Source organism: Anthonomus grandis, chromosome 7 (assembly GCF_022605725.1).
Source record: "Anthonomus grandis grandis chromosome 7, icAntGran1.3, whole genome shotgun sequence".
Classification (NCBI taxonomy): domain Eukaryota; kingdom Metazoa; phylum Arthropoda; class Insecta; order Coleoptera; family Curculionidae; genus Anthonomus; species Anthonomus grandis.
Window position 1 is genome coordinate 30231178 of NC_065552.1, and position 22954 is coordinate 30254131.

At 34.2% G+C, this 22954-nt stretch overlaps 1 protein-coding gene across 1 annotated transcript; it reads left to right on the forward strand.

Moving 5' to 3' along the window:
* Positions 1–10503: 10503 nt before the first annotated feature.
* On the forward strand, positions 10504–22544 carry LOC126738859 (fatty acyl-CoA reductase wat-like). The gene is made up of 8 exons (XM_050444325.1): positions 10504–10735; positions 10794–11042; positions 17969–18114; positions 18163–18272; positions 18407–18590; positions 19271–19347; positions 19399–19582; positions 22113–22544. Exons 1-8 carry the CDS (start codon positions 10532–10534, stop codon positions 22480–22482), a joined length of 1524 nt encoding a protein of 507 aa, XP_050300282.1. The 5' UTR covers positions 10504–10531; the 3' UTR covers positions 22483–22544.
* Positions 22545–22954: the final 410 nt, after the last annotated feature.

Here is a 22954-nt window from a genome sequence, read left to right on the forward strand (position 1 = left end):
AATGCCCTGTTTTTTGACAGCCTTAGGTCATTCAGAATCTCTGTTGATCATGTCTGTCTAGAAAATAAGAATTGGCCTCACATACGCGTTGTAAATCCTAGTCTTCTATAGTTTGTTATTTGAGTGTAGCAGTGCGTTTACCTTAGCAGTTTGTAGGTGTCGAGGAAAACGCTCAGATACTTGACGTGTGTATAAGAGAGATTCAAACCTTTCGACTTTAGTCTTTTGCCCGGAGGTCTTCTACGTCTCTTAATCGAAAATATAATTGTCTGAACCTTCCATGGATTATATCCGAAAGAGTCTCATGATTTGATGCATTCTGCAGTGCTTCTTCTCTGACCCTCCTGACCCTACTTAGGGATCAGGATTATTAGGCAGATTTCTATTGAGATGAGAAGTTGCTAGATAGGATAATAATAATAATAATACTAACGTTTATTAATTCCCAATACAATAAACAATTCAATATTTACATTGCTGTGAAAGAAATAATAATAATATAATTGTGCGGGATTAAATGGCCTAATTTTCAGCATCCTAACAATTACGTAGGGGCTGTTGAAGCTACGAAGTAAACTGTTTATTTATTTACTAATTTTTATATAATGATATATATAAGAATATAATTACAAAATAAAGAGGAAGAAAGAGAGAGAGAGAACAGTAAGAAAGATCGAAAGAAATAAAGGCGTAAAGAAGAGAAAAGAAGAGATGACACTATAAATGCAGCGCAACGTCACATGTTGTATAATTAAATAGGTTACATATTAAACAAACATTTTTTTCCAAATTGAATTTCTAAGTGTGTGGACTGACAATGTTGAATTACTAATTTTATACATATTTATCAGGTTGGCAGCATTATAGGAAAAATATGATTTAAAAATTTCCTTATGATGTCTTGGAATGTCAACAAGATATCTTTGTCTTAGGTTTACATGATGTGCTGAAGTTCTTAGTTTAATTTTATTAAAGAGGTAGTGAGGGGTGCGATTTTTAAAAATTTTATAATAAAAAGAAACAGAATGTAGCTCTCTACGTGTTGCCATATCTAACCATTTTACATCTTTAAGCTTATAAGTAATGCTGTTTCGTCTTCGTATACCAAAAATAAATCTTAGACAGGAGTTTTGAACAATTTGAATTCGACGTTCTGTTTCATTATCAAGGCATGGGTCATAAATTGAGTCACAAAAGTTAAAGTGGGATAAGACTAAGGAGTCCCATAATGTTTTTGTTGTTTGATTTAAATAATGTGATGTAATCATCTACTTGATATGATTATACGTGATAAATGAGCATGGCTGCATTTCTCGATGGAGAATTTGAGCGCTTTCTAGGAACGCCTGATTGCTTGATTCAATAGTCAGAGGTATAGGAAAAAATAGGTACTTAAATATCTCAACTTTTTGCTGCGGATCGTGAATTAGGTTGTCAGTCACCATAAGATATGGTTGTCGTGGATGCAGTTTTCGACATTATTGACCTTACCTTCCCTTACTTGTTACGAATTTTTGTAACTGATATTGATAGACATTACCAATTCAAAGATAAACAGGAAGGTTATCAGAAGTAAGGCCATAAATGATCTGAATCTATGTGGTAGCTGGAGTATTTTTGGCAAAAAAAATATCTAGGATCTCTGATCTGCTTATAAGGGACAAGTGGGTGGGTTCGTCAGGAACGAGGATGTTTATATCAGTAGATAGAAAGTTGTAAGAGTGGATGGTAGTAGGTACGTGGCAAGGGAAAAATTGCAGCTAGTAAAGCCGTTGATAGAAAAAAACTGTACATCTTTAGAATCTAACCGTGGTAGATGCCCTGCTTTTTTCAGTTTTTCATGTATATAGTAATCAAAACATTTTTTGTTGTGCATCAATATTAGTGGCCATGTAAATGCTATTGAAAGCAGTTGGTTTAGTTTTGGTCTAATTAATATTTAGAAAATTACAGAAACTTTCCTAAGCTTTTCTAAGATATATCTGCTTATCAAATAAAAAATCCATTATTTTCACAGGCTTAATCACAGGAGCAAAAAGTTTCAGTTTGCAAATATGTTAGATTGAATTTTCCGCTTATAAATATGAAAATCAAGCAAAACCTGTTAAAAAGCAATGGTTGTTTGTAAAAATTAAGAGCCCTAAACTACATGTATTTCATTTATTTTATTGAACCCCCGTTAATTACATTGCGCTCCACGTACTTTTCTGTAACTTTTTTAAACGTTATCCTTTTTGCTGTTTAAATTATTATTATAAATAATAGTAATTTACTAGAATATTTTTATATTACACAAAAAGTTAGTGTATTCTGCTATTAAAATAAAATACAGTAATACTAATTAGTATGTGTTGTCAAAATCAAATTTAGGTTTTATACACTGTTCTCAGTGTGTCGTCTATTCCGCAAAGCTGCGATAGTCTGCGAATACCTGTAACGGGTAAGCAATAAATGATGACGTTCATGCCATAACCTTTTCATTGTTTGAGATTCTCTAATTTATGTTAATTAACACACATATTTAATTCTTTTTTACGTTTTTGTTTAAATTAAAACAGGACAAGCATTATAAGAATTCCAAACTGAAATCCAGTTCATGGTTCATTTAAAATAAAAATTTGCTTAATTTTTTTTCTTGGATATAGGTAAAAAAAACTACTTCAGATTATTAATTATATATTCTGCCAAGGTTTAGATTTCTATGAGATCATTATCAATCCTATATATCGTAGATCGTCTTTGTTACCTTTGAACGATATATAGTCCTCAGGCAGACAACGAACATTGAACCGCGATTATTGGCAAATAGTGTTACAAACTGATACTTTTTCTTCTTCTTTCAGTATTCTGTCTACAAGGTCTCAATTCTTTTTTATGTTTTTTCAAGTCTGAGGAATATTATTTTCCGATTTTTGCTAAACTATCAATATTTGAATCATTATAACGTAATGTTTGAATATGAACTGACTTTGTAGCCCCGTTAGGCCACAGAATAAACGATCTCGTTCGATCGAGATCGTTTATTCTGTGGTTAGGCCCCATTTCAGACAGGAAATCCATTGTTACATAGGTCACTCACAAACTTAATAAATATACCTCGAGTGCTAATGCATATGGCCAAGTATACCCAAAAATGACCACTGCCTGGTGGCCATTTTTATAGTGCTTGTGTTCTTTTGATGTTGGTCACTCTGAAAATTTTTAGTGTTGCCAACAAAAAATATATTAAATAACGGTAATGAAGTTGACGACACTGACGTGTGAGTATAGCGGATTGCCTATTTTTTGACGATTTGTAAACGACGCTTGGGTATACCGTCTGCAACAGGCGATATAGCTTCCTTCTTATTTAATACGTGGATAATGGATCACCATCCTTATTTGAACGTATTTGGTTCACTGTTTCTCAAAATCGAATTATTGTGAAGTGTCTGTCTATGATAAAATAATATATAAAGTTGTTTATTTTTACTATATAAACCCTTGCTAACTACAAACTCTAATTAAATCATCTATATTTTGATTTTTATAGATGGTTGTACGTATAAATGTGGAAACACTGTATATAGAAGGAAAGTAAAAGTTGTAATAGTAAAAATAGGAAAAAATAAAAGTGTTTTTAACTGAATTTGTTAAATAAGTACAAGCAAAAATTTAAATGAAGATCATCATTTTCATTGTATTAGGATTTATTGTATTAGTTTAAGTTTAGATTTATAAGATTCAAGATTATCAGAATAATAAAACAAATATTTTATGTGCATGCATTTATCTCAAGTTAATTGAAACTTTGTCTCATTTTAGGTGAGAATTACTTTCTTTCATAAGTTTTGCATTGTTTTGTTCCCTACAATTGGCACAACTGAAATTTGTCAGAGTAACCAACATCGAAAGAACACAATTACGCAAAATGGCGACCTCCTAGTAGTGGTCATTAACTTTTCATTAAATTGGCAATCCAGGTATATTTATTAAGTTCGTGGGTGAATCCTTCACGATGACCATTCTTTCATTTTCATGATTGGCAAGTTGGCGATTTAATTCTCTCTCGAAGAAATGCATGTGAGGCTCTTTTTGAAAACGTTCTTTAGGGAAACAGTTTCCGAAGTACCTTATCTCAATAAGGGTCGACTTGGAGTGGCCAGCCCGTTCGCCCGATTTGGCACCTTGCATTTTTGGTGGAATTTTTTGATAAATTTTGAATCTTGCGTATATATCAACCGTCCAAGGACCCTATGTTAGAGTCTACCTATAAGAACTTACAGGCAGAAATTGCCAAAATACGCGCTGCTAAGGGTCATGACGCTAGAAATCGCCTTATTCAATGTATGGAAAACGGGAGGCGTCACCTACTAGATATGATTTTCAAAACTGTGTAAAACGAAACTTTTAATATGTACTTACATTCTTTAAAAAAAATAAAAAATAATGTTTCATAAGATGTGTTTTATTGTATTTTAAACAGAGGAAGTTATATTGCCGCACCCTTGGTACTTAGACGACTGGCACAGGCGAAACTCCCTCTCGATTGCCTGACCTAACTCTCCTAGATTTTTTCGTCTGGAGCTCGGCAAAGGACCTCATATACGCAACAGATATAAGAACTAGGAAAGAGTTGGAGAGTTGCTTGACAGAATCAATCGTGCATTTGACAGAACGAAACAAGAGATGGCGATAAGGGTGACCACCACCGAAGTAAGAAATAGGGGCTGTGTCTATATTAGAAATGACGGATCATATTTTGAGCATGAAAAAAATAAATGATTTAAACAAAATTTTGTTTTATTAAACGGTAAAACTTAAAATTACTCTATAATAAGATGCCTCACTATAATTCTGAGCATTGAGCAGACATCGGCATGAATGATTCTTAAAATAAACGGTACAACTAGGCGTATTTTTACAAAGGTTTGAACTATTTGATGCTTGAATGAAATTAAATAAAGTTGTTTTTAAACAGATTATTTTATTTCAACTCTACAATTATTTTTCACATTTCAATGTCTCTATTTGTTCTCTCACTTAACGCAGATGCTTGGAATTTATTTTATTTGATTAAATAAATAGTTAGACAAGGACTTAGGTATCAATTGTAATTTGCGTTGTATTACCGACTAAGCCTGAAATTTGGTATTGGAAAAAACGCAAACATTGCAATACAAAATTTAAAAATGGATTTTAAGTTATTCATATTTGATTTAAATTATATTATTTTTAATTAAATCATTGTAACATTATCATCAATCGCTTTCCATGCTTTTTCGACTTCTTCATGTAATTTTGCCGCATTTCTGATATTTTTTGTCCGAATTTGGTTGTCTACGATCAAAACCACACATTTTCCATCGGATTAAGATCCGGTGACTGAGGTGGCCACTTCAAAATTTTAATGTTGTTTTAGTAATGTTTAGGATCGTTGTCATGTTGGAACACGAAATTTAACGGTATTTTCAATTCTGCATAGGGCAGCATAACATTTTCGAGGACGTTTCGATCGAGTCGGTCTATTTTCCCGCACATTTTACATAATGGCCCCATACCATATGCAGCAAAGCAGCAAGCAACTCCACAACTTTATTTTACTTTCTTTATGCTTTACTGCCGGGTTAACATATTTAGGATGTAGTCTTTTGCCTTCTGGTCGATGTATTCATCTCACACCATCGCTACCAAAAATGCAAAATTGGTGATTTTTGCATTTTGTTGAAAATGATTCGTTGGAAAACAACACTTTTCTCCAGTCCGTCCAGGTCGTCCAGTTACGATGAAAAGTTGCAAAAACTAACCTACCCAACTAGCATTCATAGTAGCACGAGCGTAGCTAGTTAAATCTGTAGTTAGTTAAATCTAGCTCGTAGCTAGTTAAATCTGTAGTTAGTTAAATCTAGCTCGTAGCTAGTTAAATCTAGTTAAATCTGAGCGTAGCTAGTTAAATCTGTGATAGTAGGCAGGAACGATATTGCGACTCTAAAAGAAACTATAGAGGGGACGGCGACCTTAGGCGGCCACATCCCATATTTGTAAGAGGCTGCGACTAAAATGGGGAATGATTTTGGGTAGCTGGGTAGTGTTTTGGGTAGTTTTTGCCACTAAGGCATTTACTCTGTTGTGCTACTATAAAGTAGATAATTTCGTCCCGTAGATGCCACGAGCCTGCCTAGTTAGTGCGTGGTCACAAGTTCGTGGCAAACTAATGCTTTTTCGAACGTCTTCACCAGCGCCACCTTTATGAAATTGTAAGATTGTTTTAAAATGGCATGATGACAAACGAATCATAAACAGCCATTTTACTTATTATATTATGATTTTTCATAATATTGATTTGAGTTTTTCTTAGGAATATGAAAGTAAATTTATCGACGCAATTGAGTTTACTGATTAAAACTATAGGTTTATATGAAAATAATTTGAAGCGCCGCACCAACTATCTGAATTAACCTTTTTATTTATGTTAAAAAATTATATAATATTACGAAATTTTTTTCAAATTTTTTAATCATTGCTTGGTATCTTGCAAAAATATTTTATGGTCAAAAATGGTTAACATATATAAGGTTTTAATGCATATTTTGAGAAAAAATGCATAATTTCTTAGTTAATCTTGGAGACTACCTCGTAAGCTTTCAAAAAATATGGCCGATACCATGAAAATTACTAAAAAGTTCCATACGCTACTATAAAGTGGTAAAAATTATGAATAATTAGGCCGAAACTACCCATTTGAAACCTTAAGGTATATAATTCAATCAAGTAACAATCGTAACTACCCAGAAGTGACTATATCGAAACAGGAACTCTTTTGGAACTGTATTGCCAAGGGTTTTTAGTGACTATAAAGTGCCACCCTTAGAGTTCCCCGTGCAACCAAAACGCCACCTTTCAGAAGCGCTCGCCTCGATATCGTGGAGACGCGCCGCGCCGCGTAATACCTTGGCCACTATAACATCCTTATTATATATTATGCACCTAGCTAGCTATACCCAGCTAGTTTTCATTGTTTATTTAAAATGTTTTAAATGTTCTTTGTGACTTTTTTAAATCGATTTATATGCCAAAGAGCAAGGATTTATATTACTTATTTTAAAGAATAATTATTGTTTTAGTGCCTGTTTAGTGTTAAGTGTTTATTTAGGGTAATCATAATAATAAATAAATATATATTTTATGTAACCAAAAACAGAGTTTTCATTAGTTGTTAAATTTTTAAAGTATGAAGCAAAAGAAAAAATACAAGCTTGTCTTTCTATTTGATTGCAAATAATTTACATTTTATTTGGTCTAAGCGGTATGATTTAGGCAAACTAAAATCGTTTTTACTTTTATGCTTACATTCATAAATATTTATGTTAGACGATTTAAATGGCAAAATAACAAAATCTGCATAATTTTTTATACCAGCACCGTAAACGTAGTTTCCTTCTTTATCTTGCATTACATACATTAACTCAATAATAATATTATCACTCGTCATAAACCATTTATTTTTAATATTATTAGGTAACATAATATTTTCTGACACATAAATGGTTTTGTATAACCTGTATCCTGCAAGTGCTAAAGACTTTTCTTTAAAATTTCATTTGTCACATAAGGTGTTACTAAACCAGGAAAAGCATCTATTTTTAAGCTTTGCATTTCTGTCAGCCGTTTGGCCATTTGCGCTAATGGCCTTTTACCAGTACGAACTAATGATTTTAAACTAAATAAAAAATTTTCAAAAGGATATGCACTTATATCAGTTAGAGAACCAAACTTTTTAACGTCATTCACAACATGGCACAGATTGTGCACGTTGCTCCCAATAGCATCCTTGTCATATAAATTACTAAATGTTATAGTAAACTGAAATAATAATTTCTCAGCTACATTAATGTGTTTTAAATAAGCTGAACAACTCAAAATAGTAGTAGCACAAAATAAATAAATATAATTTTGATATACTGGACCAGCTAAAATATCTTTAAGGAGTACTGGTCCCAAGTAAAGTAAAAACGTCAGATATTCAGATCCTTTCCAAAATTTTAAATTATTTAGGGGTCTTATTGCTCTGTGAAGTTCAGTTGGCCTTCTGATGTTACATGATATTAACATTTCTGAGAGATAGTCAATATCTTTCCCAGAGAATTTGGTTTTAAAATTGTAATTACCATAAACCCATCCATTAAGGTACTTCTTCATAATACCTAAAAAAATTAATGATTTTTTAAGAAAAAATTAAAAAATTAAAAGATTATTAAATATTATATACATATTACCTAAGTCAAATAAATGTAGTGAATCAGCAATAATTATATCTTCAACCATATTAATGGGCAGCTTCAGTAGAGGTGTTACTTCCTTATGATGATCTTCATCCAACTGATTTCGGAAACTTTAGTCTGTTCTTAAATAAGGATTTTTAATATTTGGGAAATACATATGTCTTCCTCCTTTATCATAGACTCCTATCACTGTACACTTTAAACAACCATGAGCTGAATTAAAGCCTAGTTTGCCTTTAAAGAAATATTATATTTATCGAACAATATATAACATTTTACAATAATAGTGATACTTACCTTTAATAAAACTTCTAGCTGAAGTATCGCACACAAAATATCGAACCAATATTTTAATTTTTCTATTATTTAAATAAAGTCCATTTTCTAAAAGGATATTTCGCTCTTCTGCAAATTGTTAAAAATATTCTTGAAGAGGAGGTTTCGTTGGTCCACAATAAATAGCAATAGCCATTGGCTTTAATTTAGGGTATTCATGTACTTTGAGTAATATTGGCCAAAATTGTAAAGGAGAACTATTAAACGGAGGCAGTCCATCAATATTAAAAATAAGAGAAATAGAAAGTTCTACTGTGTCTAAGTGGAAATTCTAAAATTTCATCAACGGGATTATGTTGATCTAACAGCATTACAGGATCATGCAAAAATTGATTTTCGGGTTCTTGAAATTTGCTTTCTGGCACATTCCGTTTTTGTTTAACTCTCCGGTAAAAGGTACTGGAATGTCTAAACTTTTTTTTATTTACCTTTGGCATTTTACTGTACTCTAAAATAATAAAATTTTATAACAAGTGTAACACTATTAGAAAATTTTGATATTTTTGTGGTTCTGATCTATTATTTTGCTCTTTTAGTGGGGTGTATTAAGTAACGGCAACTTTAAAGTACCGATTTTTAATCCCGGCGACTTTTTAGTGGCAAGGCGTATGGGGCAGCCACTTCATAGTATCCTACCATAGTGACAATAACTATCTTGGAACTATAGGTGCGACTATGTTTTTAAAGATCCTAATTGTCGTAGCCGGCATCACCCTGGAATTTAAATTGCTACCACAAAGTAACAAAAACTATTTCGAGGCATTACAGTAACATTTATAAGTAACTGCTACCATAAAAAGTGACTATAAAGTTTCTGGTCTTTTATCGTGGCATTTGTAAAGATTCGGGTAGTTCCAAGATACTACTTGAAAGTGAACCGTTGCCACTTAATATATGGGTGCTTATCTTCCACAAATATTAGTGGCAGGAACCAGACAGCGACTTCTAAATATACTTTAAAGTAGCTATGTTCTATAAAGTAACATTTTAAGTAGCAAAGTGGATTCAGGAACTATATTTTAGTAGCGAATACTTTTTAACAAGAATCTATTATTGCTAGTTGGGTACTTTCCCTATTTTTTTTAGCATAGGTTTCTTTGCAGGTCGTCTTGCATTCAAGCCAACTTCAACCAGACGTCTTTGAATTGTTCTTGAGGCCACACTAGCACCTTCCAGATTGGCCAAAATTTGGGGGGCTGACATCTTAGGATCACTTGGACTTATCCTCTTTATACGCCGGTCTAGTTTTTAAAAGGTTTTTCTGTGGCGGCCACCTCTTTTGAGGTTTACTACATGACCACGAATTCAACATTTTTTAATAGTTTTTGAAACAACATTTTTTCCGATAGAAAATTGCTTTGCAATATTGGTTGGGGAAACACCTGCTTCATACGCATTTATAATGCGTTCTCTCAGATCAATTGAAAAACTAATTCCATGAGGCATACTTAAATAAGAAGGAGTGCGAATATATTAGACACTTTTAGTCTTAACAAAATACTAATATTACATTTTTGCAAAAGTTGCTTCAATTTTGTCCGATACTGTACTTTCCTGACACCCTCTATAATACTTTTTGATAGAGTAACATTTTGTTTAACATCAAGTTTTGTGCGAGAATGATAGGACGTCCAACATGTCCACAGAAACAAGACGTCATGAAAAAAGTAGATGCGCAGTTAAAAGTTGCCGGTTGACGACTACAAAAAATCCCGCAAAAACGTATTTATTGTATGTCCTAGTTAAAAAAAATCGACTTTTTTTTATTGCTATTTATGCTCAATCATCTTGAATTTTTTTAGTAATAATGAATAATTGAACAGTTCTATTTTTTTAAAACTCAATTTGAATAATAAGGTTTCTTATAAATTGCCTCGAAAAGGCTTTGAATATTCAGTCTTCACGATCGGATTTAAAAATCATTCTATTACGAAATGGCACTCAATTTGGAGGAATCGAATATACAAAGGTTTTATAAGAGTAGTACAGTTTTTTTGACGGGGGCCACTGGATTTATTGGAAAACTATTACTCGAGAAAATCCTTCGAGCTCTTCCTGTAAATAAAGTGTATATTTTAGTGCGTTCCAAAAAGGATGTCCCTGGAGCCAAACGACTTTTAAACCTATTTCAGTCGCCTGTAAGTAAAATAAATTTATTTCTTTGAATTGTAATATACTCACCGAGTTTTTAATTAGGTATTTGATTTGTTGAAAAGAAGTAATGCATCTTTGTTAGAAAAAGTATCAATTATGGACGGTGATCTTTCTCAACCGATTCTTGGTTTAAGCAAGGAAAATCAACAAACAATTATTGATGAAGTTGATGTGATCTTCCATTGCGCCGCTACTGTGCGCTTCGATGAACATTTGAAAAAGGCAACTACAATAAATATAAAAGGAACTAAAGAATTAATTGATTTGGCTAAGAAAATTACAAAACTAAAGGTAAGTAAATCACAAAAGATTTCTTACTTTATTCCGAAGGACTTAGGTAGCCTTATCCATTCCTCAATTTACAGTAAGATATAAACGTAATGCAATGTATAAACGTATACATTATAAAGGTTTTTCAAAACTAATATTAACAGCAAATAATCTCTTTCTTTTTTTCCTTTTTTTTGGATTTTTACAGAATCAGGAAAAATTATCGTTCAAAATGGCGGAGGATCAGCTGATGGTTTAAAGTGTAATAATTGCCAATAAATTATGTTTAACGTTGAATTCTGCACTTTTAATGAAGGTCTATTTTTTAAAAATTTTTCATTTTTGGATTTTCAAAGAATGTTTTTTTTCAAAATATATTAAAACTTATTGGAGAGGTCAAGATTAATGGCTTTTTTTGCCTCAGGAATAGGAACTCCTGGTTTCAAGACTACGTGGACTTGAAATACGAAATATAAAAAAAATGTTTCTAAATAAATTGTATACAGGGTGTCCCAGCAAAAACAAAACAATGGCATTTTCGATGTGAACACCCTTTTTTTTTCAAAAACCTCAGACTCATCAATTTTATTTTCGATAGGGACAATTTTTAATGAGCAAGGCTGATGAGGTTACTGCCATGAGGGTGGCAGTAACCTCCTACAGAAGCGGGTAATGTGATACCTTATTTTAAAGGCTCTGAAACTCTGAATACAACTGCCAAGTTTGAAGTGGCTGCTATCATTTCTTTTAATTCTTTAAAATTCAGAAAATAGCGCAAACTGAAAAGCAGGCAGTTTGAGTAATTCTACTATCTGTTACGTCCTTAGCTCTCCAGCCTCGTATGAGGGGATGAAATAACCCCTAAAATTCATTAAATTAGTATAGTTACTCAAATCGCCAAAGGGCCGCATGTCATCTAATTTTTTCTTAATATTATGCAATACTTTAAAGTGATTAAGGCCTTTTTTTAATAATAGCAGCTTGTTAAGATTCTGGGAAGATTATATACAGGATCCGGCAAAATGATCTTCCACATTTTGATTTTTAATAAAAACGCCAATGTAAATTCTATTTATATTTTATTTTTATTAACTAAAATATATGGTAAGCCATTTTGTTTTTATTAAGTTTTGAAAATTACAGAGTCTAAGTGGCGACCATTTCTTTCGACACACATTCGAAGCTGATTTCTGAAAGTTTCCATTACTCGAGCAGTAATTTGAGGCGATATTCCTGTAATTTCTTGGCGTATTGCTGCTTTCAATACGTCAATGGTTCGGGGATGATGTTGAAAAACCTTCTCTTTCAGGTAGCCCCAAAGGAAAAAGTCGCATGGAGCAAGATCGGGTGAACGTGCAGGCCACCCACCCAACGTCTCCACGTAACGAGATTACGCGTCCTGGAAACATTTCCCTTAACAGGCCCATTGTCCTTCTTGCCATATGAGCTGTAGCCTGTTGAAACTACACATCCGGATATTCAAGTTCCCTAAGTTTTGGTTCCAAAAAATTACGTAGCATGTCGACATATCGATCAGCAGTTATGGTAACCGTTACCCCTCCTTCATCAAAAAAATAGGGACCCCAAACACCAAAAGAACCAACAGCACACCAAACGGTAACACGTTGGCTGTTAAGTGGCCTTTCATGGAGCTGCCGCGGATTTTCTGGTGCCCAGTAGCGAAAATTCTGCTTGTTCACACAGCCAGACAAATGGAAATGAGCCTCGTCACTCGTTATTAAAAGCGCATTTTGTGGGACGTTTTGAAGAATATCATTGGAACATTCTCGGAGATTTTCCCAGTCCCGTTGCACGATCATCATTTTGTATGGGTGGAACTTCAGATCGGTGTGCAAAATTCTTATCACAGAACCATCTGACAAACGCAAAGCAGAGGCATGTTTAACAGCTGAACGTCTAGGAGATCGTTCAACTGCTTCTCTTACAGCTGCAATGTTTTCAGGTGTCCGAACACTTCTGGGTCTACCAGTTGATTTTCTTTTTAAGGCTGAACCTAAAATTTGAAACCCACAACAGCATTGTTTTGCTACCTGGAACTGGATCATGTCTACCAAGCGCGAAGTGAGTACGAAAATTTCTTTGTGTCGTAATCACAGATTCGTTACTTTCGAAAAATGTTTCGCCGTCCCGTCCAGTTCATGGCGACAACAGAAATGGCAAGGCACGCGCAGCCAACCGACTACGCTAAGCTGGCTCCCTCTTTAGTGATTCGGGCTCAGTGGCGGCGCAAAATGTGGGAGAGCATTTTGCCGGACCCTGTATTTAATCCTGATTCATAAATTAAAAATTGCAAGGTACTGCCTACTACTAGTGAAAAGTAGATAAGAAGCAGCTACCCTTATGTCCTTTAAAAAGACTGTTGCTTTAAACAACTTCGCTAACTCCTTTAACCTAGCTCAATATAATCAAATATTTAATTATAAAAACCGACTTTCAAATCTTATATTGTCGGTTTTCAATTTCCCTAATACTTTGTAGCAATGTAGCAATATGGCCTTTGTTTCAACGGACTCGCATCATTACTCACTTGAAATTAGTCTTCCCTTTTTATGTCAGCGGACTCAAAACTTTAGGGGTAACAAACAAGCAAGGACTCGCCTTAACGTACATACAACTTTAGAAAGGCTGATTATCATTGGTCTGACTGGTCATCTGTGTACTCGTCACTACACGTTAACGACGCATGTGCAGCTCTGTATGAAATCGTGAATGGTATATTCAGCTCTTCCACTTAAGCAGAAGCGACAACGAAGATTTTTAGTTTATTACTCCCGAGAGCCCGATTATAAAACATATATGTTAAACTCGGAGAGAAATATTTGTAATGATCCATCTCATTTATGGGGGCTTTTATCGTTGGTAAAAAAGGTCATTCTAGTATCCTCGGAATAATGATACTTCCAGATAATACGGTCGTTAGAGATCCACAGGCCGTTGTTAATGCCTTTCCCTCATTCTTCTATTGACGAGGTACACTCCATATCTTTTGGTAATCTGCCATATATTCATATCTCTTCGGTTGAGTCCTCCCAAGTAATTGCAGCTTGTAAAAGGCTTAAAAATAATCTCACATCACTTATTTACACGGATTTTCAAAAAGCGTTTGACCAAATAGATCATTATATCCTGTTGAAAAAATTAAGTCAGTTTGGGCTCTCAGATAAGTTAATTAATGTATTTCGCTCATATTTGCAAAATAGGTACCAGTTTGTACAGTTGAAAGGTTTTCAATCAGCAACATTTTCTGCCACTTCGGGTATGTCTCAGGGTTCCAACCTTGGTCCCCTTTTATTCATATTAGTCATTAATGACCTAATTGTCTTAATCAAATATCGTAAGCTGGCCTGCGCTGATGACCTTAAGCTACATTTTTAAATCAATACTTTTATGGATTGCTTCTTTCTTCAGAACTACCTGAATGACCTGGACGTTTGGTGTATTGAGAACAGGCTAAGATTGAATGCTGCTAAATGTAGTGTGAATACTTATTTTAGATCAGGATCACCTATCATCTACGATTACTCCATTGACAATACCATTTTGAAAAGACTTGGCATCAGATTCCCGATCTTGGGATTATCTTCGACTACGAATTTAGTTATACAGGGTGTTTCAGAACTATGGGATCAAACTTCAGTGCAACAGTATAATCCATTTGAGTATAGGAACCCATGTCCGGAAATGTGTCACTACGCCACTACGGCCCTAAGACGCGTTTAAATTTAGAAAAAATTCTGTTGCACTGAACCCCCAGAAGTTTGATCCCATAGTTCTGAAACACCCTGTATGTATAGTCTATCCTAGTAATATTGTGAGTTCAGCTTCGAAAAATTTAGGATTTATAATTAAAAATTCTGAATGCTTTACTCTCAAAGCTAAATTTAAATTATTATTTTATTAGGTCAAAATTAGGGTATAGCTGCGCTGCATGACCCTGCATGGAACACTTTAGTTCATTGCAATATTGATTTAACGGAGTCTGTTTTGTCTGTTGCTTAATGGTATCTAGAGGGTGTAAGCATCATCAACTTTTGAACCGTTATAATCTAGTACTACTTCAGTAAAGAAGAAATATCCTTGTAATACAATGTTTATATGGTATACTCAATGTGCTGATTGATAGTACTGTAGTATTTCTTTCTTGTTCCCCAGGCTTAATAACAGACATCCTCAAGCCTTCTTTCTGCCAACGCCTCGCTCTAGCATTTTGTGTAGATCACCCCTATATGCAATGTGCTCTTTAATTTGTGCGATATAAATATCTTCACTGTCCATGTGATCGTTGGTGCAATAATTGATTGATATTATCAGAACTACTGGAATTAATATCGCAATCACGAACCAGTGTTTTAATTTATTTATTTTAAGAATTTATTTTTTATTTTATTTTTTGTAATTATTAAGTATTTTTTTCCTATGTATAACATGATTATATACTGTATATGAATTTCCTGTTATTGGGCAACGCCCTATAGGAAATAAAGACTTATTATTAAATAAAACTAGTTTGTTAAATCTTCATTCTCATTTATGATCCTTTTGCGTAAGTCTTCCAGGGTTTCTGGCTGAGTAGCGTAAGATTTAGTTTTTAAATCCCTCCATAAAAAAAACCAAGTGGCGTCAAATCAGGTGACCTAGCAGGCCATTCTATAAGGGGTCGACGCCTTTTAGTTCAACGTTATCAAGATATTACCTGACATTAGCTGCATAGTGTGAAGGTTAATCTCCATCATAATCGTTTCCGCCTTTGATTATATCTGTTATTCTTGGATTGACCGCATTTTCCAAGAGACCTTGATACATTTCACCACGTAAATTTTTGAATAGAAAAAACGGCCCAACAATGGAATCCTCAAAGATTCCCACCCAAACATTTAACTTTTCAGGGAACTGGGTATGAACTTCGCGAAACTATCCAGGATTGGCATCTGGCCAGTAGTGACAATTATGACGATTTACTTTTCCATTTAGTAAAAACGTACATTCATCTGAAAGGTAAGAGTAGTAGACGCCGATTAACAATGATGAACTCACTAAGCATTCCACAAAATTGCACTTATCTTTCATAATTATCGTCAATTAGTTCTTGCACCAGATGAATGTTACAGGGGTGGAATTTATACTTTTGCTTACTTCTGTACTCGTCACCACTTTTCTGACACTTATTTCTGGTTGGGCATGAAGTAGGACAGCTATTTGCACTGCCTCGTTAGCTACAACAGCATGTTGAACCTAACGCTTTTTATTTAACCCACTGCCAGTTTCCCTAAATTTATCCACTAATTATTGAACGTATTTTCCGTTGACTCGTTTTCCTGGATGAAGGTCATTAAATACTTATATGGTTCTATTGGCACAATTGTTGTACTGAAAGAAAAACTCTATCACCTCAACTGCATCTTACTCTCTGCAGTAGAATAAACCATTGCTAATATGGTTGCAGGTATCAGGATGGCCTTTTAATTAATAAGTTATCCTTCGAAATAAAAATTTATTTCTAAAAAAGGCCCTTTAAAAAAAAATTACCAAAACAGAGTCCAAACCACCTTTTTAATTTTCGCTGTTTTTACAATTTTGAAAAGCTATTATATCCAAAGAAACGACAGCAGCCACGTCAAACTTGGCAGTTATATTCAAAATTAAAATATGCTTAAAATAAGGTACCACACGACTCCTGTTTCCTCTTAAGATTTTAGGGGTGATCCCGTCCCCTTTTTTTTTATGGTAAATACAAGCACAAGAGGAAAGTCCTATGTCACTCTTGGAGTGGTGCTTGCGCGAAGATATTTGTGGGCATTTATCTTGAATCGCTGTGGGTTGTATGCGTCGGGAAATATGTGAGGTGGAAGCCCGTTCCACAAAGAAGATGTTCTCCAGATGAATGAGTCCCGATACAGCGACGTCCTTGGGGTAGGCAGGTATATTCGATGTTGATGAGCCGCAACTGCTAGGCGCGTCCTTCTTGCCGGAACAGCCCTGGGTGGAATCAGGCCTGCCAGCTCAGAGGAGCACTTACCGTGATAATAACGGTATAATAAACAGAGATCAGCCACCTTTCTCCTGTGCTCCAGACTATCCAGACTCTTTGTTAGTTCTGGTTTGTCGATAAGACGAATAGCTCTCTTCTGTAAAGAATCCAGCAGGCTTAAACTATGCTTGGGTGCAGAGCTCCAGACATGCGAGCAATACTCGAGGGAAGGGCGTATTTGAGCCTTATAAAGAGTCAGCAGCTGTTCTGGTGTATACAGTTTTTTCGTTTTGAAAGGCACTCCGAGTTTTTTGGAAGCCGCCCTGGCGATCTCGGCAACGTGGTCATGCCAAGACACACTGTTGGTGACCTCGACTCCTAGAAGATGTAAAATGATTTCATTGGCAATGTTTTCCCTGCCATTACCAGCTCCGGGCCACCAAGGTTAGTCTTCATCGCAAATACTGCAGCCTGCGTTTTTTAGCGTTAAAATTGACCAAATTGTTATCGCCCCACTCCAAGATTGCTCTAATATCGTTGTTGGTTGAAGCTACTTGTTGCTGCCTAAGATTCTGAGAACTTGCGGTTGTCGTTGGCCCTTGTAGGGAGTTGATGGTTTAAGGGTGCCTTGCTAATTAAACCTTGTCTCCTCGAAAATAAAATCCACGTGTCCGAGTGTTATGTGCCGGGTCTGTATGTTATGTATGCTCTGAAACTAAACCTTTTAGAAACTACGAAGCTTTTGCCTATGTATATAGTAAAGCTAAGTGTATTTCATACAAAAAGTTAAGCAGCAGGACTTTATGACATTCAGTTGTATGTATTTTAATTATTTTGTAAGTTGTTAAGATGTGGAGCCTCAACTCATTGTAATAAGTGGTACCTTCTCTTTCTTTATTAATCCATTTGCTCTGTTGATTCGCAGGTATTAACCTCCTTAGTAATATATTTGTTTTAGACGTTTATGTATATGGGAACAGCATTTTCAAACTCCTATCAAAAAGAAATCGAAGAGAAAATTTATCCTACAAAAATCACTGCTGAAAACTTAATTAGTATGTGTAATAGTTTAGATGAGGAATATCTTGACGTTTTAGCGAAAAGGTAAATTGATAATATGGTAAACCTAATTTAAAGCATACACATTTTCAGCTTGACAGCTGGCTGGCCTAATACTTATACATTTACTAAACAAGTGATTGAAGATTATATCCAAAGAGAAGCAACTGAATTACCTATTTGCATATGCCGACCTAGTATCGGTAGGTAATACGGTTTTGCGAACTTATTCCAAATACCGGTTAATGTTTAGTAGATTAACTAAGTATCAATATAACACTTGACTTAGCTTTAACAGAATTGTGTTAGGTTTAATTAAACAAATTTTTAATTTTAGTTCTATCAACAGCATCAGAACCAGTTGAATCTTTTACCGATAATGTGTTTTCACTTGGTGGTCTCTCAGTGTTAGGCGGATTGGGAATTTCCAGAATTATGTATTTTCGAAATATTGACACTCAAATAATTCCTGCTGATTTTGTTGTTAATGAATGTATTGCAGCTGGGTGGCTAACAGGAGAGTATGTCTTTTTATTATTATTACTATTTTTTAAAATATAGAGGGTAGCAAATCTAAAACAGTCTAGGAAGGTTTATAACTTTATATATGAAAATAAATGTATTCTTTAATTATTCATTACATAAATTACATACTCGTTTAGTTTCGTAAGCTTCAGCCCTTTAGCTAGAGAGGCACTTGCCCTTATTCTTTCAATTAAAACATTTAATGTTCTTTAAAATCCGTTCATTAGTAGTATAGAACTATCGGCAAAGTGGATGATTCGCCATTATTTAATATTGATGTTATTTGAATATCTGAGATAGTATGGTTAGGTGTAGTAAAACACTTTCGGCAGAACTAGTAATTTATTCTGAGAGTTATACAGTCAGCGTCTTAAATAACTAGCTTGGCTCAGACTAAGAAACGAATTTTGTAATTTGTCTATTTAAAATGTTTCACGTAATTCCTATAGTAAAGTAGAGAAGTGGATATTGTGAATATTATGGATCTAGAGAATAAAATGAAACAACATATAATAATTTGTTTTTCCAATCTTTTATGCTTGGTTTTACTATTCCTTGAAACCCAGACGTCACAATGTCGTGATATATAAAATTGTTGTGTCTCCCAATAACTTTATTTGTCATCGTTAAACTTGGTCATATTTGTCTTATTTATAACTTTATTTTTTTATTTAAGAAACTTTATCAAGAAACAATTTACCAATATCCCAGTTTACAATATAACTAATGGTCGGGATAATCCTATAAACCAAAGTAAGTTAATATAAAATTTGTTGGCTAAAAATATATTAAATTTACTTGTAGGCTATATATTCGAAAAGATGTATTCGGAGATCCGCAGAAATTTCGCTACAAAAAAAATGATCGCTTATCCAATGGTGTTTTCAACAAAATTCAAATATAACTATTTAATTTGGAGGTTTTTCTTACACACAATGATCGGCTATTTTTTTGACCTTATAAGAAAAATTCAGGGAAAAAAACCAAGGTAAGACATTTTCTATAGATAGAGTTATCCTTATCAATAATAAAACACCCTAACGACTTAATTTAAAACTATACCAAGCTTATGAACCAAGTGAGTAAGCAGATATAATTTGTATAAGTAAGTAGTAAGATACAAGCTCTTTTCGCTCTTTCAGAATAGCTTTCCAGTTGATGTACTGCCACTTGCCGAAGTTATTCTCAAAACTGCAGAACATTCTTTTTTTAATAGCATAGGATAATGATTTATATTTTTTATCCTTACAGGAGTATTCCTTTCAGCACATACAATAGTCTTTCCGACTTCTATCCCTTAACCAAATTTCTTCAAGACTCCCTGTTTAAAGCTTAACTCTAGTCTTCGGTATACCCCTTCCAATTATCACATATTTTAACATTAGCTGTGGATTTTAGTATGTCGAGTTTTATGATTGTCGTTATCACACCTATATCCAGCAGCACATCGGAAAGGGTACCATCTACACACCCGTCAACGAAAACACGGTTGCTATGGTTCTGTAGTGAGGAAATCTCGACAATATTTATGTTTGTACTTATTTAATTTTTACTGGAGCTTGCCACAGGTTGACGATCATGCCTTCGCGTCGTCCTTCTTTAGTTTTCCGGGTTGACAGAAGTGGAACTACCGCCTTCTGGACAGTATTCTCTTAGGTGACCTTCTTTGTCACATTTTTTAATACTCCAACTTCCGGTTCTGGCGGCTGTGTCCTGTCTAATGATATGTTTAAGCGATTCCTCGAAGTCGTTCTCTCCTGGAATTATTAACCGGACACGAATTTCTCACGCCTCTCTTCATGTTCTTGACACATTCGAATTGAAGAGCTCCTGTTAATGCATCTACTAGCTTAGGTGGAGGTGCTAATAGTAAAGCCTCATTTTACCATCGGGCAGTCCATCCAGGAATACTTGGACTGACAAAAGTTCGGTGATCCTTTCCTGGATATGCCAGTGAAACCAAAAGTGCTGGTATCGGATTTAAATTTTGCAAGGACTGTCCTGATTTTTCACACCGATTTTTCAACTGCATCAGGTAGACATGTTCCAGGTGTAATTGGCCTTAAAGCATCTCCATGTTCCTCGTTAATTGATCGTACACTTTATGTTCTTCAGGAAACATTAATTGCAGGATGGCAGCAGCTTCTCCTCTCAAGGGCAATGCAAGAGCAGTCTTCTTGCTAGATGACCAACGTTTGCTTTTGCAGCCGCTTCAAACTGACGCTAATAATTATTCCACGATGTACTATGAATAAATTGAGGTGGTTTGAGGCAGATTTCGTATTGCCACAAGGTTTGTTGTCCACTGCTAAAGATCTATAGGATAGTTCATCAATAGTGTTGATGTCCAATGTTGCGATTCTGCTTTCAACTTCCTGGATGTTGTCCTCGACGAATGAAATATTACGCTTCAAGAGAAGATTTTTCCAAACTGCCTCCTTTTAAATCCTTTTTCAAATTGAAACTGTTTTCCAAAATCATTCCTTCCAACCTGGCATTATTCTCTTTTAGGGTGACAGAATTTTCTACCAGTCTATTAATTCGTTTCTCAAACCTTACAAAATTTGACCGATATTAGTTGTACCAACAAAAACAACGGAGCATCGCTTTCTTCAAGTAATGCGATACATGGCCGCTTCCGCAAGTCCGCTTTATTTCCCGTCGTTTTTATTTTTTTAACACACACTTAGGTTCGATTTATGTTAGTTCACTGTTATTTATTTTTTACCAATACCCAGTTAACTAACATCAAATTTACACCCGCACCCAATGTAGCGTTTTTTTCGTTCATTAAAAGTAAATTAAAGGCTAAGGCAATAGTCAACCAATTTATTTACACATATTTATATCACTATGAAAACACGATCACTTACGATTACTAGAGATATTTATTTTTACTGTATTTTTTTACAACTATTTAAATTTCGCGCCAATATTCGGAACTTTACTTCACTGAACTGACAACTGATAACTATCGACCATGCGGCTGCTTATATACTCGGCAGAACGCTGTTTCGGAAGATTTTCGCCAATCTTTGACGTCGTGCGGTGTCCTACTAGTGTCATTCCAGAATGACGAAGAATCAGCTAATTTCTCGGTGTTTACAATATCGTTATAGTATAATGATGTATTCAAGTGAAACTCTTAAAAGCCTTAAGCTCCTAAATTGCGTCAAGAAAGTACTGGAAATGTTCATTCAAATACGATTTTAGTCTAATGTCAGCAAACGCGTAACCCAACGCACGAACAGCATCCTTATGCTGAAATTTTGATTTAATGAGTGAGAAACACGTTTTTGAGACTTAATTAAATGACTGTTATACCACTGTGCGTCCCAAATAGCTAAAATTTTGGCAAGTATCTGTCGAAAGATGGGCAACCGTATACACTTCCACTTCAGATCGGAGTCTTTTAAGTTCGTATATGTATATCCTAACCCAATCTCTAAGTTGTTATTTTCTTTACATTTTGTATGCTAGTGATATATTTATTGTTTGATCTTTTTTTTTTTTAATAGGTTTGTTGCAGCTATGAAAAAGCTAAATACATTCCAAGATGCCTATATTTTCTTCCTGACGACAGAATTTTTAATGGATACGCGTAATACGGCAAATCTGTTAAAAAAAATGTCATGTAAAGACAAAAAATTGTTTAATTTCGATGTAAAAACTTTGGATTGGGAGTCTTATTTTACGGAATATGTCAAAGGCCTAAGATTTTATTTATTAAAAGAGAGTATAGATACGCTTCCTGAAGGACGAAGACATAATGATTATTTGAAGAAAGTTATGATAGCAGTCGTATTTTTAAGTATATTTCTTGTTTACGTTGTAGGCAAAATTTTACTGTTTAGATTAATACCGCTAGTTTTTGGATTACTTGCATAGCATTTATACATTTTTAATTTATAAAAAAAATTAAGAAAAATAAACAAGATATGTATTAGAAATTTGTTTGTCTGTTTAAGAACCTTTAAGTAGAATTAGAAGAAGATTAGAAATATTCTATGAATGTTTAAATAATATCCGAAATATTTCTTTTTATTAGTTTGAGAACATTAAGGGATTATTTAATGTCAGCCATTTTAATAGTTCTGGAATATTTCATAATGCCTGGTCTAGGTTAAAAAAAGTCACATTTTTCTCGAAAGTATAAAAGGAAAGGCCTATGTTTTATTATCCTTCACCCTTTCTATTAATCAATCATTTATTAAGTTAAGCCAAAAAATTTGATCGGCACTCATCATGAGTCTAAACCATTCTGTTTGAGATAAAAAATAATTTTTTATTTATATCAGTGTCGTTCACGTAAAATTAATTTTGGACAGACAAAAACACATTTATCTAGTCTTAGATTAAA

What these genes read in the sequence shown, in the direction of transcription:
- LOC126738859 (XM_050444325.1), top strand. Translation starts at nt 10,532, where the DNA reads ATGGCACTCAATTTGGAGGAATCGAATATACAAAGGTTTTATAAGAGT. An exon ending in GCTGGGTGGCTAACAGGAGA is followed by an intron (nt 18,591 to 19,270) that starts GTATGTCTTTTT and finishes TTTTTATTTAAG; the next exon opens with AAACTTTATCAAGAAACAAT. An exon ending in ATTCAGGGAAAAAAACCAAG is followed by an intron (nt 19,583 to 22,112) that starts GTAAGACATTTT and finishes TTTTTTTAATAG; the next exon opens with GTTTGTTGCAGCTATGAAAA.